Here is an 18666-nt window from a genome sequence, read left to right as displayed (position 1 = left end):
TGTATTTTCACTAAGAACGAATTTTACACATACTTTGACTCTAATCCGTAGTCTTTCTCTTTAATGATATTTTCGTATCAGTTAATTAAACGATACATATTTGAGATTATTTTCAAACTGCAGACATTGGACTTCACAAGAAACAAGGGCACACAGAATGCGAGTGCTGGCTTTATGCTCTACTATACTGACTGAGCTTAAGAGGGTTGGACTAGTGTATTAGAAGATCACTTTTACCATTGGAGATGATTTTGAGTGTGCCGGTGAACACAGCCTAACAAACGGAACTTAGCTAAGAATTTTATAGCAAGTAAGAAACTAGAGTATCTTGTAATCACGATATTTCCAGGGAGAGACCGTCTGAAGTGATGCAGGATCGATGAAGCAACATCGAGAGACTTTCTTTCCGTTGAAGACACAAAAACAAAATAGGGGAAAAATATATATATATATATCAAAATATCTGAGGAGAGATGAAAGCCGATAGCTGCCCGAAATTACTGGTACTGACAGAGACGTTATTGGGTGTAACTTATTTAGTGGACGATTAAAGAGTGATTCTGTGGCAAAGAAGTTGTGGTTGTAGTTGTTTGCTTCTTTCATCATATCAATTATTGGCGAAACTTGGTATACATCATTGTGAAAAGTATTGAATTTTACTGTTCTTTGTTATAGGAAGTCATGTTCATACGGCTGTACAGAAAGGTGAGATACTTTTTTAGTTTTTTTTTTTTTATTTATTTATTTTTTGGAGCTCAGCCTACTGAAGTTATTATCAGAAGAATTTGATCACTCTTTGTTGGGAGGTTTCTGTTACATCTTTTAGAAGCCGAAGACAGAGAGGCATGGATCGGTGTGGGGGAATTAAAAACGGCTGAAATACTCTCATACCCTGCAAAATATTAATATAGATTGATAGGTTCAAGAAACAAGAATTAGTTTTCTTTGAAATTTTCTAAGTTTCAAACTTTGGTATGCCAGTTATTTGAAAGAAGTATAATGTCCTTTATTCGTAATGAGGTATGACCACCTTTTCAATTGCTTCGAGAATTTCCTATTTGCTCAGCGAGTGGACAGATTCTCCAATAGTGCTATACTTGAACGTGGTGACGATTTAGGCTTTGTTGAAAAAAAAAAAAAAAAAAAAAACAACACCGTGGCCCCAACCATCTTTTCAGATGTTTTGCCCACGGAGATCTAAACATCACCGTGTGAACATCTCTTATGATTGTCACACAGCAGCTACAGTGCAAACCAAAAGGAACTAAGAGGAAGCAAAACTGTCTTCGGTTTATCCAAGAGTTCGTTCATATGGACGCGGGTCGCATCAGAGATATGTGCTTGCTGCTGCTGGAGCCATTTTTTCCCACTATCATAAATTCTGTAGAAGGATTTTTGTCTCTGTAGTAATATGCCATTTTTCTCAATGTGATCTTGAAATTTCAAGTTATCCACTGGATATGTTCGAAAATTCCAGTGTAAGATATTGCGGAATCCATCCAGTGAAATTTGTCCAGATCGAATAGAACTGTCTAGTAATCAGCTCTACATGAAGATTCTGTGATACCGTTATGGTAACCACACAGATGCATTGAATCCATAAGTAAGGAGTAGGGTAAAATTTCTTCCGCTCTATAGAGATAGCAGCTTAGCTCAGAATTAGAATCTCACATGTAAGATTTCAACCATAATTTTTGTAGATGTTGCGCTGATGTGTCATCCCTCATTTTCCTAAAGCACTTATAGAAAATGCTCGTTATTTTAACTTCATCCTTGTGTTCTGTAGATCTCTTGCTGAAAAATTCATGGCACTACATCGTAAAACCTCTCCAAGAGAGAGCGCCAAGTTACATGAAAAACGTTCAAAATACGTTCATGCTCAGAAAGAGATGTTTCACATATTTGAAATGACTGTTTCCTCAGGATGCACGAATATTTTTATTTTAAATCAATCCAGGGACTGAATCAACGAATTACGACCTGTATCTCTTGTAACAGGACATATAAATACCTGATCTTGCTTCACCCGGCAGTAATGGAGAGCATCTCATAGGTGCCCCTCAAAAATAAAGTTCTCGAGTTTACCCACTAACCCTGTGGGGGTTAGCGCCTTTACTTGTTTACAAAAGATGGCACTACACCTAATAGGTGTAAATTTTCTTTTTAATTTCTGGAAAAAAATTATGGGTTGTTTAAAATTCTCCTTGGAGTTTACCAATATTTCATTTTTTTTTTTAGTTTTTAAACCTTTTATTTAAAAAACACACAAAATATTAATTCTGCTGAAAATTAAAGATAAAACATTACAGACATAAAATATGATTGGTATAAGACAGAGCTACAATGCTGAATACGTTCTACGTTGTTTTCAATAGATTTTATGGCTGTAGAAGAATAAGATAAATTTACCTCAATATGATACGCAGAACACTTCATGACACTCGCCAACAAATAAACGAAAATAAAATTAACGCAAATTGTTAAAGCAATAAAATTAATCAAAAAACAATTTGCGTTAATTTTATTTTCATTTATTTGTTGGCGAGTGTCATTATGAAGTGTTCTGCGTATCATATTGAGGTAAATTTATCTTATCCTTCTACAGCCATAAAATATAAAGATACTGTTAGCTTCTTCCATTTTCCAGTCGTAAAACCCGTTAGTCGCGCGAAATTTTAAACACGAACATACGCATCTATTATTTCTGTTAAATTATTATTTGTATAAATGGATTGCAATGATTTTTAAAACATATAAAAATAGTTTTAAAACATTTAGAACTATATAATATTTTAGAAAGTATTATTTACTTCCAATTTCCGATATTTTTAAAATTCATTTTAAATTTTGCTAGTTGTGAATCGCGCAAAATTTGAATGTTGTTATATTCTATTCAGAGTGAATATCGCTTTCTGTGTTTACATCGAAAAATTCATAAGAAATTTTTCAAAACACCTCATATAAGACTGTGAATTGTCTGTGAATGTCTGGAACAGTTCTTTACCATAGACAGTCGATTGTACTATTCTTTTACAACAGAAAAAAACTTTACTTGCACAACCAATTACACTGATATTGAACTTCTTCCTAAAGAACGGCCCCGATGAAATGTTAATCTTCTATTTGTGATTGGTAATAGAGGTGCCACCACTCCTGGTTAAAATTATTACATAAGCCTGATACCAATCCTAGAGCATATAGGCCGATTTCTTATGCTGCATCCATCTGGTATAAACGCATAGAAAATGTTAAGTTTTGTAAAAAAGTAATTTCCCTTCAGTGACAATATTAAGAGTTTGTAAAACGATATCTACCAATGATATGCAGGTTATTGCCGTGGCTTTGCCCTTGGATCTGTATGTTATATTTCAGTCTTTTTGTTATTTTATAAGGAAAGGTAGACAAATATCGTTTATGGGTTTATCTTATGATTGTACTGGAGATATTAAAAGGGAAAAGAGTAATATATTTAAGAGATTACTTGACTTATGGCAAGAACGTTGGAATTCAAGTACCATAGGTGAAGTAACTAGGTTATTTTTACCTGATGTTTTATTCAATATTGATAATAAACTGAACAAGTGGTTTTATTTATCAATGGAAAACCTCCTATTTGTTGATGTGTCTTGGATCCCTTAACTTCAAACTGTCTAAATTTGGTTTGGCAGATCAGCCATATTGCGGGCGTACTTTGGGACCATGTGTTGTATGATTGTTCCTTGTATGAGGAATATAGACAAAAATTGAAGGAGGTAATTCCAAATTTGGAAAGAGGTTGTGAATATGTTTGTTTACAATCAGTTGTTAATTTCATGGCTTTGCAGGAGTTTGCCAGATTGGTGTTCATGAAAAGAGGGTGATTGTCTTCATTGATTGTGAACATTAATTAAGTCAATTTTTACGATTCACTGTCAATAATTGATGTTTAAAGTTTGTTTGATAGTTGTACTGAGTTTTTTTTTTTTTTTTTTTTTTTTTTTTGCTGGCATCAGCAGAGTTTGCTGATGCGGGATTAATTCCCTTGTGTAGGATTATATGTATATATATATTTGTTTTATTCATTTTTTTATTATTATTTATTTACGTATTTATTTATCATTATTATTTTATATATATATATATATTATGGTTTTTTTTTTTTTTTTTTTGCTGGCTTCCATGTCTGGGCAGCCTGGAAGCGGGATTGCTGACACCCACCAACCTTGCACTACTGCTGGTGGGTGCGAGATTATAGTGCTGGATTGCACTGACAGATTTATTAGGCCTAGGTCTGGCTTTACGTGCTAGGGATGAGCGGCGGGTTGCATTTATCCATGTGGTGGCTGCTCCCCAGTGACCTGACTTCACAATACACTGTTTGGGTCAGAATATTGGGTTTCTTTTGCTAACAGAGTACACAGGTGGAGATAGATATGTCTGGGAGCCACCTAGCGACGTGAATATACAATACAATACAAAAAATAATTAATTAAGAATTTATGCAGGATCGGTGCTCATTTAATTTTCCCTATTTGAAAATTATCCCTTGAATCATACTATTAAAGATGCGTCATGCTGATTCATCCACGCTAATCAATGCAAATGGCATTGATTGGATTACGATACATGTTTAAACCATTTCCGCCGTTTTTTGAGGCATCCTTTCACTGTAGAGGAACTCACCAACATACCTCTCTATGCAACTCGACTTTTAGATATTTTATTTTCATACATTACTAAGTAGTGAACTGTTCCATTTAGATTCAACGGAAGAAGCTCTTATATCAGGATGCTAGAATCATTGCTATTTTGGTAGAGCATATTGTAATAGTGTATCATGGTTAAAATATAAGATGTTCTATGATATATATTTTTCTAAATTTAATTTATCAGTTTTGGTAAATCAACTGTCATAAATGTCTTGCAGTTCTTCAACTCTTAATTATAGTATGCATCAGCAAGTTTGAATCTTGTAGAGTTTATCCAATGAAGCATTATTTAATTATATTAAAGAAATATTTAACTACATCAGCCCGTAACGAGTAATTTAGAATTAATTATAAAAATTAATTAAAGTACTCCAGATCATCAGAAATAGCATTAAAAACCCTTCACTGTCTATTGCATTTCTTTTAGACCTATATATTATTTTTTTTGGTAAGCTCTACTGTCAACGAACTTGCTGACTACAAATCCAAAGACATTACATTTATAAATTATTTTTAACAAATCAGTTAATAAAACTTATCAAAATCATATTAAAATAATATAATTTTCCCCCCATTTTACTTTAATTAAGCCATTCGTTATAACATTGAAAATTTGACTTTGCATGAAATATTGATATAAACTTTGCATAAACCAATAAAAAGAATTATTCTTGATGATCGTGAAAGCATTGACGTGATTATTATCTTCTTCCACAGATCGATATCAGGTCGGATAGTGGGCAGCGTTTGGTGGTTCTTTACTTTGATCATTATCTCATCATACACTGCCAATCTTGCTGCCTTTTTAACGGTTGAGAGGATGGTGACTCCCATAAATTCAGCTGATGACTTAGCCAAGCAAACCGAAGTTGAATACGGAACTTTAATGTACTCTTCGACACAAGAATTTTTTAGGGTGAGTTATTTTGCCCTTTATTTGTAGAGAGAGACTAATTCGTACGCTAATAAACAGGGATTTTAAATATTCTCCACTCCAAAAATATTTACCAGTTTATTTTTTTTATTTGTTAAATCATTTTATTAATATCAAAGCTCCGTTTAAAATATAGCCTTTTGATTCGATTTCTGGAATTCCTTTAACTTAATGGCGATAGCTTTTCAATGAATTTTACAGTCAGTTTATAAATATTTTATTTAATTCCATCCATTTTAGAATAATGAATGATGTTTCAAATGAAAACAAAAGTTTTAAAAAATATATTCAAGCTTGTAGTATGCTACTTCATTATTGTTCAACACATCTTCTTGAAAAACACATCTTCCATTGAAACTATGTCTGGATAGCATCAGAGAAGAAATTTTTCGTTACTTGCTGAGTCATTCGTGCTTCTTTTTGAACCACATAACCGCTGCATTGGATGATCGAAAAAACTGGATGCAGAACTTTCAAAGGTTCAACGACAATTATACAGTACCTAGAGAAACATCTTGAGTTTCTTCAAACTTTTCAATGGAATTTGTCTATAGATATAGGCCATCTGCGTGGGTATCACAGTGGTTATAATTTATTTATTTGTTATTAACATATAATATGCACAACAGGCTTACGCCCAGTTAAAGTGTATAACAGAACAGAAAATACACGAAGATACAAAGATTGTACATTAACATGTAAATAAATAAAAGAATACATACTATTTAATCATAATTTTCACCTTGAATCCAACTGTCAACCGGCCAACTTGCTCCAGATAGTTCTGCGAAACGGTTTCCTCTCAACAGCCATATCCAGATCATACTTGTTCATAAGAGTCATGGTTCTTTTAAAGAACGAGTTCTTGGATATCTATAACTTAAGAGTTACTGATGTGGAATGTCGTATTCTGTCTAGTAGCCACCGCTGGAACGTGAAGATCAATATGGCATAAAAGATCAGGCAGGTAGGTTGAACCAGTGAAGATATGGTTCAATAGTTTTAGATCGAGAACAGTTCCTCGAGTTTCCAAAGATTGAAGCTTGAAGTAGGAGCAGAGATTCGGGTAGAAAATTCGGCGATAAAACATAGGATTACGTCTGGAAAGATAGTGGATGAATTTCATTGTAGTAATTGAATTTGCTGTATCAAATATGTATAGTGCGGACTCCATACAGGAGCAGCAAACTCTAATATAGGGAGTACAGTTGCTTTGAATAAAAGCACAGAGAAGTGAGGATCTTGGAATGTCTGCCGTTTGATGAAGCCAATTTGTTTTTCGCTCGGAGTAATATATTTCTAATATGTTTATCAAACCCACATCCAGCGGTAAAAGTAAAACCCAGATCTTTTGCATCAGCAACTATGGTAATCGGAATATCTTTGATTTTCTCGAACCTGCAAAGGGATTTGAGCTGCATTTCCTAGGATTTACCTCCACGCTATTTAATGCAACCCAATTAGTTAAGAGTTGAGAGCAACTTGAAGATAATCACAGTCCTCCACGCACCGGGTGGGAAAGAACAGGGTTTGAATCTCGTCAATGATACGAAGAACGCTTATAGGCTTTTTTCACTCCATGACTGAATTAATTGGTCTCGGGTGTGGATAGCAATGTCCCCCCCCCCCCCACCACGAGGAAACTCTTGCTCTCGTCCAGCAGAGCAGGCAAATCGACCAGAGAACAGATCCAATTTATGGACATAGTAGAGCAGATTAAGTAAGTTCTTGGGTGACCCTAATATGACAGTTTTTTTATATATGCAAGTCATAAATGGAATTCCATTAGTGTTGATTGCCTGTGGATCAACATTAATGGAATACATAGTGGCAATCATTAATCAGACTGAAGTTTTCAAGTTAGTAGCGGATTACCCTATTAAAGATTCGAAAGATAAAGAAGTAATAGATAGATTACGTAGATTTGCTTCCTTAGAACTCTGTGAATGCGATCAATTTTCAATAGATAAGGGAAAGCTTTACTCATATAAGAATTTCAGCTTTCTTTTGTGCTATCAAAGCGGGCTGAAATTCCAGGGGTTCCATTAGCAATCATCTATTCAGGGTTCAACCTTGTATTCAAACAGTTCTAAAACCTAAATTATGTTCTTCTACCTTCTTTCGTTCTCTCTTTCCATTCTCTAAAATCTTTCTACTTAGATATTTCTAGAAAATTGCAGTCTGGAATTTTAAATTATTCTCTATACGTTTCTTACTAGTTCACAACTCTCAACCGATCTCTGACGAACGATCTAAAAATACTAATTTAGTAGACCTATTTAGTTAAATAAATTCTTATACTTGTCTTTATATGCTACGTAGTTTTATCTCTTCATTAATAACTTTAATCCTTGTTAATAACGTTTTAAATGTTAGCTAAACTTCAAGAAAAAGAGTATGATTTAAAAGAATTAGAACTTCGAAATCAAAAACTTTGTAAACTTGTAGAATGTTTTCGTAGTGCCCCAATAAATACTCCTTAGTCTCTAACACTAGGAAATGAGTGTCAAGAGTTCTAACCCCTCATGCATTATTAAGTGTAAAGTAGACGTGACATTTCTATGAACTTACTATGTTGCATCCTTTTGAAATGGTTGCGAACTGTTTACTGTTGTCTCTACTCTAATACATCACGGTTGTGTCTCAGATTACAATCATTGATTGCATACATATACAGCCTGCGAATTTATTTAAATAGAGCATGGGCCTCGTTTCACTGTCTAATGGCCACATTCTAGCTCTCATTTGCAAATCAGTTGCAACTTGCAGTGAGTAGGTGTAATCCGAGAGAGCGAAATGTACGCAGTTAGAGTGAAATAATAATACGTTTCTCTGTTGAGTTCTGAAGATTCAAATCGGCCAACCTTCCACTTCATTCTCAAATTACCTAAAATTATGGAACATTATTTGTTGAAAACAGTTCGGTTCGATTTAAGTTGCTGCATTGCGCAGTTGTGCCGAAGATAATGTACGAGTTCATTTATAAAATTGATATATAGTTTTTTGTTTACGTTCATGATCCAAAGAAACTAAGGCTATGAGGCGTCAGTGTATTATGCCTGTAAAATTCGCGATTTTCATGGTCCGTATGCCTGTTTTGTTGAATTAAAAAGCCCAAGTTGGATATTGTTTTCACTGAGAAAAGATTCCGTCCAATATCGAATTCCATGAAACTGTATTTTATCTCGTTATAAACTTGGGTATGGAGAGAATGATTTTTCTGACAAAATGTGTGTAATGAGAAAAAAAGTGAAAATTTTCTTCTGTGACTGATATTCTTAAACATTTTTAAGGAATTATTGTTTTTAATATTATTTAAACTTAAATAACTTATACTATTATTCTGTTCAAGTTCTAAGGTGTGGTTCAGAGGCTGTTGAATTTTGCTATAAACCCCTAAGAAATATTTAAATTGTGATTTTTCGTTTACATAGTTGTTGTTTGGATGGCAATATGATTATTTATTTTTCTTTTAACAGAGATCAAAAATTACAGTGTACGCACGAATGTGGGAGTTTATGAATTCAAGGAAACATGTATTCGTGGCATCTTATGAAGAAGGAATCCGCAGGGTAAGAGAGTCTAAAGGAAAATATGCCTTTCTCATTGAATCAACAAAAAATGATTATATCAATGAAAGGCAGCCTTGTGATACAATGAAAGTAGGAAGAAATCTCGATGCTAAGGGGTACGGTGTAGCCACTCCTTTGGGATCCAATATAAGGTAATTAAGAGGTAATATGATAAGATCATTGAGCATTACTTTCGAAATAACAAAGTAGACTACAATATAAAATATTACTTAAAAATACTGTACAGTTCGTTATTTTTATCAAGAAATGTGTTTTAGATGAATAAAACTTTTCACATACTTCTTATGAAATACATTTATCGTAAGAGTAATAATAGATAATTTACAGTTATTTTGAAAACAAAAAAAGAAATATGGCTAATTTAAGGTAGAGTCGTGACAATCGTTGGTTATAGCTGCTGAAATTCGGTACATAAGTTACTTGAATCATATACTCGGAATGTGGGAGTTCCATGTTTTGCCACCGGGCGCGCGCTGTTATCTTTCTGTTTTTTTTTTTTTTTTTTTTTTTTTTTGATTTGGTAGTTGTTGGCGCATCGGCTTCTGTGGCCATATTGCACCTCCCAAGGTTTTTGCTGTACTTTGATCCAAGCCCGAGGCGGGAATCGAACCCGCGACCTTTGGGTTGCCGAGCAGGTACTTTACCCACTCGGCTAGCCCGGTCGGCTTATCTTTCTGTATTGTCCCATGGAATTTCATTGAGTTAAAAGGTTAATCCACCTTGCGTTCCCTCTACTAGGCAAATGGGGATCAAGAAATTGAGGCCTGGAGACCACAAGCGTTAAAGAAGAACAGGAGATTATGTGAGTGTCACCACCAAGGTGAACGTAATCTGGTTTATTGATACCAGCAATAAGATATGTGAGCATTATTTGTCCACAACATATTACTAGCTCACTGGACATCGGCCCTCCTCCATTTGCTGTAGGAAGTGTATCACGAAGTGAACATAGCTTTCTGAATCCTTGGCTCTATAATATGATTACACTGGAACTTGTATAGGAGAATTTTAAATGCCATAAAGTATTTTTTTTTGACATTCGCAATGATTCTTCATATACAGCAAAGCACATACGACTGTAGCTCTCCGAAAGTCTTGAATACAGAACCAAGAAGTTTTCACACAGCGTAGAACAGCCATAATAGACACTGTTCTTCCTGTATAGAAGAAAGAAATCGGATAATTATACCGCGCGCCATTTGCTTTGATTTGCATGATACATGGTAATTAGGCAACAACAACGTGGATGCTGGCAAAATTCCCTCTTGAAGAGCATATGACTTTGGTGCATCCTACTTACGAGATTTCGAGAGCCAATAGCCAGCCGTTGTGAAAACATTCCAACTCTAAAGTTACCAAGTTTCTTTATTGCTAACTTGTAAGTACTAATTTATTTCGTTATTTAAAATAAATCCAGCTTACAGTATAGGACAAAAAATAAGTACTGATAATTTTTTTTCAAACTTAAAAGGATATATAAAGCTAACTTCAGAACAATTTGAAATCTAAATATAGAGAAGCAGAGTTCCAAAGTATATATATATTGCATACTTATATTTAATCTAATATAAATAATGAATTATAAGCTTTTTCTTTCAAAACTGTTGTCATAAAATGGTACTGTAATGTAGTGAATACGACACAGTTATTTAAAATCTCGTCATTATTATTACTATTCTTACTGCTACTGCTTGCGATAATCAGAAAAAAGGGGGAGGGGGAAATACATTTCAATGAGATTACGGAAGCTTAGTGAAAAAATATTTAAGAAGCACTAACGTTTAGTTGAAATTGAATGCTTGAAAAGTTTCTGATTTCGAATTTTTCTATTAAAATAACAAAAAAAGCTATTTTAAATGACAATAACCACTTATTTTAGTTATTTTATTGGCATGGCCATTGTCTAATAAAAATATTTTTTAAAGGATAAGTTTTTACTAATTTATGAGCTTAATTATTTTGCTTCTTCTCAATGTGAGTATTTTACTATGGCGTTGCGTTTGTTTTTATGCAGTGTTACCGAAAGTACTGGGACACTAACGAATAATCGCATTTTATTGAGAATTGTTTATTCATATCACAGTTAGTGCTTATGCATAAATGAAGCCACAAAATATAAAAGCATCCTTCACAATCAACACATCATATGGAAATGAATTCAACGATTTGAACGGGGAAAGGATGAATTCTATGAAGCAAAATTTGTCATACAGGAGATTTTGGAACTTCTTAACTCCTAAAGACAGTATGGAAGTCTATGCAAGTCTTTGATATGGCTAACTACCCTCCACTTACAAAATGTGGAAAGTGGTGCGCTCTAATCATGGATTCATAAAAGACTTTTTGAAGAATCATCCTATCTGTTAGCAAGAACGGAAAAGGATTCCCTAGGCTTGTTTTTCGCAATATGATGTTGAACTGATGATTTTTCTAGTGGTACCTTGAAAGAGATAATATTGTGACATTCTTGATAAGGCGGTTCTTTCGACGTTCGTGAAATTTAAGGCTTTTAATTTTTAACGGAGCAGGGCCCCTGTCATAAAACTCTGCATATCATGGTTTGGTTTCTAAAGTGAGACACTTCAAATCTTATGAAATCTAATGAGACGCTTATGGAGCGGTTCTTTCAGAGCTTCGATCTAAAAGAACCATTGTGAGATGAATTAGAAGATCTGTAAAGACTTGTACATGAAGAATGACGCTGCATGCTCTCTGCTTCGCTAGAGAAATGGAAAAGTATTTTCGTTGATACATCACATATGTAAATTGAAGAGAAGTATTTTATGATGACTAAGCACTGTTTTTCAATCTAAAGGAAACCCTAAACCATAATTAAGGTTTGTTTTAAATGCATTCGCGGTTAGCACAATGCTTAACATCCTTTTGAAGAGGCCTAGGCTAGAATCCTGTCGACATATAGCTAATTTTTATCGGCAGATTTTCTAGCGCAGCCACATCGGCCTCGGAGAAGAACACAGTAAAATGTCAAGAAAACAGGCAAACTGGAGAATAAACACAATTTTCACAGCATAGATAATATACCAACACCTCACGGCCTTGGCTTCCTCTGCGACAATATTAAAATGAAGAAAACTCTATATGTCACTTCACTTTTTCGTTTTTTTTTTTTTCTTTTTTTGTCCCAGTACTTTCGGGAGTGAACTGTATAACTCTAAGATACTGAGTTGGGCAGTAAGAATTATCACTATCCTCCAAAAAGTATCCAGACAACCCTGTTTGCATAATCCATTGGACCTTCCCGGAATTACAAGTATTTCAGATCGGTATATAAGGCGTATGAGCCACATCAGTTAGTAGTTATTGTCATGGCACGTAGATCCAAGCTTATTGATTTTGAGATGAGTGTTATTGTCAAATGTCATAACGCTGTCCTTTAGTTCGCGTAATTACTGACAGCCTACGCCATTTAAAGTGGACCTTCGGTGATGTTAGCATGATATGAAAGTTTGACAGTAACACCACCGTTCAAAAACAGACTGGAAAACTACGGAGGCCTACTCTATATGATCAGATAGCTCTTTCAAAGGTAGTACGACATATCAGTAAAATATTTTGACAATTTGTTGCTCCCTGAGATGTGATAGTTCTGTGGTACAGACCCACAATTCGTTTCAACAGGATAATGCCATTGCTATTGCGATTTGAGTCCTATGGAACATCGACGGGAAGTACTGGAAAAACCAGATGAGGACTAGACCAGTGCGTCCCCATTGGGAATTCAATTGGCCTCTGTCCTGCAGGAGAAATGGAAGAGAAGCGGTAATATGATGTTAGTGCTAAGCCGACATGTGTCCCGATACTTTTTTGGAGTTCAGTATATCTAATAATATGGCATTTTATATGCTCTCAAATAAATTGCCTCATTTAGTCAATGATTTTTTCACTTTATGAATTGTCTTAATTATGTTCATGCCTCTTTTTTCCCTAATTTCTTAAAGGGATCTTCTTAATTTAGCAGTCCTTTCTATGAAAGAAAAAGGAGATCTTGCGAGGTTAGAAAATAAATGGTGGTACGATAGGAGTGAATGCCGAAACGGGGACAGTAAGGTGAGTTATTTTAACTATCGCAGTATTCATTCTTAATTTCAGAGTAAATGATTAAATACAGCAGTCCTTTTTTTTTATAGCTTCTTATAACCAAAGGAAATTGAACTGCTAATTGTTTTGCGAAATATGTTTCTTGCATAGTTTCGACCATCTTTCATACCGTATAGAAAATGTCTGAGTTCAAATCCCAATTAGGCGTGGGGATAACTTTTATGGGCTCATTAACTATATGGCTGAGTTATTTTGGTCTTGGGAAGAATTGCACAGTTTTTCTTCGTCTAGAACTGATGTTTTTCATCCTGCAAAACAAACAATTCGATTGTATAATACATGCAATTTACGGACACATTATGGTCTTAGTTCACTCTGGACAAATTCTAAATAAGTCAATCCAATGCGGTCTTGATTAGAGCATGCTAAAGAAGTGAATAATCCAATGTTTTGAATCTGTTAGTTTTGGGCCTATTTTTGCGCGACTAGTTTAACTTCCAGAGAACTATGCAAGCCAGATTTTTGATGTGCCCTTTGTACTGACCTGTAGACCTCTTCTCCAAGAGAGTTTTGAGTATAAGAAGTGCTGTCCTCCTGGAAAATTCAGTTGGTATAATCACCGGCCTCCCAATAGCATGGAGAAAAAACTTGAGTTCAAATCCTGTCGATGACCTGAGGAATTTTTGCACACATTATCCAAAACATGGATGAGTTAATCGGTCTTAGGCTAGGGTAGCATGGTTCTCCCTCTGGAAATTCGGGTTTTTCTTCCAGAAAACAGGAAATCGACCAGAGAATACACACATTTTACAGAACCTATTTATATCACGATCCAATAGGGCCGTAGTAGCTGATGCGGCTGAAACCCTATAAAAAACTAACAATAAGAAGCACCAACTTTGTGACATTTTTCGTGATGCCACTTAACTAAAAAGACAGTGATAACCAGACTAGATACTCATCAGGAGCAGATACGGAACAGTAGCGAATGCCTCTAAGGGGTTAAAATAGTTCAGGCAGACAGATCATCTCGCCTTCAAGTGGCGATTTCACTTTTTTGTAGCTTATAGTAAGTAGGGTTAAAACGAAGCATTCTGGGTTAAGCCGAAGTTTTACTCTGGCGAAACATTTGCTCCTGACACAGAACAAGCTGTCCGCATGATCCTCTTTTGGCAGTTATGTGATGAATGCTCATTTCCAGTCTAGTTGAAAAACTCCTTGCCCTGGTGATCTGAAAAATGCTATGTGTAATGGAATTGACATGTGAGCTGCACAATTCCTTAGTATTGTTGTCCGAATCCTGAATCCCATGGGATCAGTTAAGTGCTCGAAGAGTGAGATGTCTCTGAATGCCTTTCGACTGATATAGTCGCCCATCTGAGCCGATGAATACCTGTATTGAAGAGGCTAAGTCAGGAAGATTTACTAGAGCTATAAGCTCGGCAAACAAACTCGGATATATGATACCCCACCGGGTTGGAGCTTTTTTATAGTTAGATACAAATGCATTTCTTTGAAAAGGAGGAGGCCATTATAAATCTTGGTCGAATAGCAGCGAGAAAGAACTAATATCAAATAGGTCGTGATGTGATTAAGGAACAGCGTTTAGCCTATTTTCGACATAGCACGATAATAAAAATCAAAAACAGCACGAAAAGAAGCAAAAGGAAGTGAGAAGTATATGCCAAATGAATTACAGTGAATTTGAGACGACTTCCTAAGGTTGCACTTAGGATAGTCAGTTGTAGTTATCGACGTCACATGAGTTGGCAAAAAGCATAATTCTATGAGTAGTAGTACCTCGTTGACCGCGACGTAAGGCCATTACTTCAAAAGGTTAGAAGCAACTTTTTTTTCCTTCCGTAGAGTCAGGCGGTCTACTTAGAAGATTACGAAAGAAAATATGAATTCTTCCTCAAAAAATTAATCGAATAAGATGTAACTGCAAAATTTATTGCGTTGTGGAAGTGGTTGCACTTCTACTGATTTTTTTAAAAAAATTGTTTCACGTTGTTTCTTGGAACAAAACTTTCACAAACTTAATGACTCCAAAATAAAAAGAGGGAATCCACAAATAAAGATGTTTAACCACAGACAGTTGTTGACGATGTCCTCAATTTATGCGAAAAGCAGCGTTGAATGCCTTCATCGCAATCTGCCATGGCCTTTTAGGAAATCGAAGATCAGAACTATAAGCAGCTTGTTCACCAACGCCTCCAAATGTAAGAAATATTGGGTTGTAAAATGCGAACTTAAAAAATCAGTTTTGAACATTTACATCTAAATTTCTCCCCATCACACTCCGATCTTCAGTGATGTCAGCGATTAAGTGTTATATGAAAATGATAGTTGTAGAAATCAATGCTGGAAAATTTTAGAAAATTCATTTAAACTTGGTGGAATTGCCTTTATAAGGAATGTAGAGTCTGTGGGAGATTTATAAGATAGAGTTAGAAAAGAAAAATTCGCTGATTAAGAAGAAATAATTGTCCTCGTGAAGTAACTTTGTACAACGGCAACTCATAATGCTAAAAACGATTTGATTCATTCGGAAGTGTATGCAAATCTCTGGTAAATATTATTAGGAACATGATTGAAGAAGACTTCGAAGAATATTAAAGAAGACTTAGATAAAACTTGTCAGCTATAAAGGGAGCATAAGGACCAACTTTTCAATTATGTTGGCAGTATCATATAGGCACGGAAGTATTGTTAGAAGACCCCTAGTTTTATATGAATCGATAGTAGGGAAACCTACAACTAATATGATCTTATATTTCTTGCGCTTTATTAATTCGATGTATTTATTTATGCATAGAAAAGTTGTAACGCATTTGCACCATGTTTCTTTTGAGGGGGAGGGTCAGTTAAGTAGGTGGTTCATTATCACTGTGAACCCTGGATAATTCATTGATACATTAGATGGCAATATTCTGAAATTTAGGTTTCACTTGATGTATTTATGCAAAGATATATAAACTCGAACTACGGTCGGAGAGCGTGTTTCGCAAACTAATGATCTATTCCTCTTTCACGAAGAGCATTTAAAACCAAACTTCCATATAGAAGACGTGAAAGGTCGGCAAGTAAATGATAGTTTTCCAAACCGTATTTCAATTGGACTTCGTCCCATGAAATATATTCACACAATTAAATTTTCGAGGCTGTTGTTTGATGCGATGATTTGTCGCTTCTACCACTGCTGTGATTTGACTTTGGTAACTCCTATTTGTCCACGAAATAGCATTTGGAAATTATTAGTTTACTTTAGCGACGCGCTGATCTCAGCCTGCATTGCAAGATTTATAATTTATATCTGTTCAAATAGTCCTTCCATTGCCAGTAATCCGCTTGGTTCGAACTAATTTGAAACACATCAACCGGGATGAAAAATACTAATATACAGCACTATTAAAACTTTTAAAATCTGTATATACCTAATTATATATTTTAATATAAAAGCAGTCTTGTATTTTCCTCTTTATTTACCAAAACGTATAGATCATATTTCGCCCTCGTTGTTAACAGGGTCGTTATAATCGCTTCCCTCCACACCACGTTGGAAAAGACTTGGTTCCAGTCTCATTATTTTGCTTTCAGTGGGAGAAATTTTCACAGTACACTCGTATCGCTTCGCCTCATAACCTTAATTACCTTGTCACTTATTATAAACAACCAACTAACCAACCAACTCATATTTCCACTTTTGGTATCTTTTTTATTCCCACTTTGTCGTAATTATTCTAAATTTAGAAATAATTGAAAGTATACCGTAGTTTGCAGAAACTGCATGATTTTAATTATGTAATTATTTTTCTCTGTGAGGTAAAATGCAAATCATGCTAACAGTATCTCCATCAATTACTTGTTGCTTATGCTATTTTGACCGGAAAATGTCACATTGAAACAATTTTTCTTTAATTTTTGCTCTTCGAAATATATTTTTTTTAAAACAAACGGTGCCCTCATTTCGATAATGAGAGAAGGGACGCTTTGTTTGCATTTAATTAACTCTTATTGGAACGGTATTCGTTGAATTATCACGTAGAAGTCCTTCTGCAACGAAAAAAATGTTAGATGCCATTTCATAGCACATAGTCAATCTCATTCTAAAAGCATTGTATTCCAATCATTGTATAATTAAGATGTGCCGTGTTTGAGATAATAACTGACACACTAAAATTATACTTAATAGTAAATGCAGCTTAATATTATTTTGAAGAACAAAAATACGCAAAAAATAAATACTTTATTCAGAAACGAGTGATAAACGAATGTAGCTTGTTTGTGTAATAACGAGTTTTTAAGGTTTTACTGTTTTTTTTTTTTTTTAAGTTTGTGGATTTTAATTAAAATAAAAAAAAGTTACACTTACGAGTTAATCTTTCGTGTCCCCTTCTGAAGGTAACTAAATTTGTCCAAAGACAGACAAAGATATTGAAACATGATCCAGAAGTGCTACCAGCACTTCTGGATCCGTTAAAAAAAAAAAAAAAAAAAAAAAAACGGGGTCTTATTAAGGTTACCTGAAAACGGCCTCTTCTACCTATGAGTTACGCCTATAAATTGCGTGTATTCTGTGGTCAGTTTCTTTGTTTTTTCTGGAAGAAAACTCCGACTTTCTGAAAGAATAAACGTCTTGCTTTCTTCGACTGATACCGAATAACTCGGCCACACTGAATAAAGCCCATAAAATTTCTTCGCGTTATCGACGGGATTCGAACCAGGGCTTTTTCCACCTGGTGCGGGGAGGACAGCAATCATATCACTACACTACAAGGAGAGGACTCCCCTTAGATATCAGTCATTGGTACACGTAGCAGGAATTTCGACTCGATTCATCGCCACTTTAGTGTTTTAGGAGATTCCACATGAGCCCAATTTGAGACCAAATCATGGATACTGGGATTTCTAGGATGATAAAGTCCTAATTAGTGGAACATTGAAAAGCATTTTGGTGGATAAAAATCAGCATACGATTTTTATCCACCAAAATGCGAAACTTGTGCTGCCATGCTGATGTACCTTCATCTGAACCTTCGTTAGCATTTTAGCATTAGTAGAGGCATATGATGCAAGAAAGTAAGCTTATGCAGCATCAGCCAAAAAAAAAAAAAAAAAAAACCACTCCGATTTCACCACTCCGTTCGTTCGAAATACCTGTCCAGCTGAGCCTTAAATTTATTTAGGCTATCAACTTCCACAACAAGGGATGGAAGTCTGTCCCACCAACCAACTAGCCGCTCGCTAAAGGCAAACTTCCACACATCTATCCTACACCTGTCTTTCTCAATTTGAATTTATGCCCACTCAGGTGATTATGCTGAGCACGAGGATGAATCTTATCAGCACTGAGCATGCTCAAATCATTCAAGGCTTTATACACCTCAAT

The 18666-nt window shown here is 35.0% G+C and overlaps 1 protein-coding gene across 2 annotated transcripts in view; it reads left to right on the top strand.

The window, feature by feature from the left end:
- LOC150088046 (glutamate receptor 1-like) overlaps window positions 1-18666 on the top strand; it is a 630662-nt gene that overhangs the window by 538256 nt on the left and 73740 nt on the right. For both annotated transcript variants that reach the window (XM_090369308.1, XM_090369309.1), the window contains exons 11-13: window positions 5406-5604; window positions 9102-9346; window positions 13175-13283. In XM_090369308.1, coding sequence (XP_090225434.1) covers window positions 5406-5604; window positions 9102-9346; window positions 13175-13283 — 553 coding nt within the window. The remainder of the gene's footprint in view (window positions 1-5405; window positions 5605-9101; window positions 9347-13174; window positions 13284-18666) is intronic.

The sequence above is a fragment of the Mastigoproctus giganteus genome, chromosome 3 (genome assembly GCF_048544385.1).
Source record: "Mastigoproctus giganteus isolate SK-2022 chromosome 3, ASM4854438v1, whole genome shotgun sequence".
NCBI classification, from domain to species: Eukaryota; Metazoa; Arthropoda; class Arachnida; order Uropygi; family Thelyphonidae; genus Mastigoproctus; species Mastigoproctus giganteus.
This window is presented reverse-complemented; position numbering and strand designations above follow the sequence as displayed.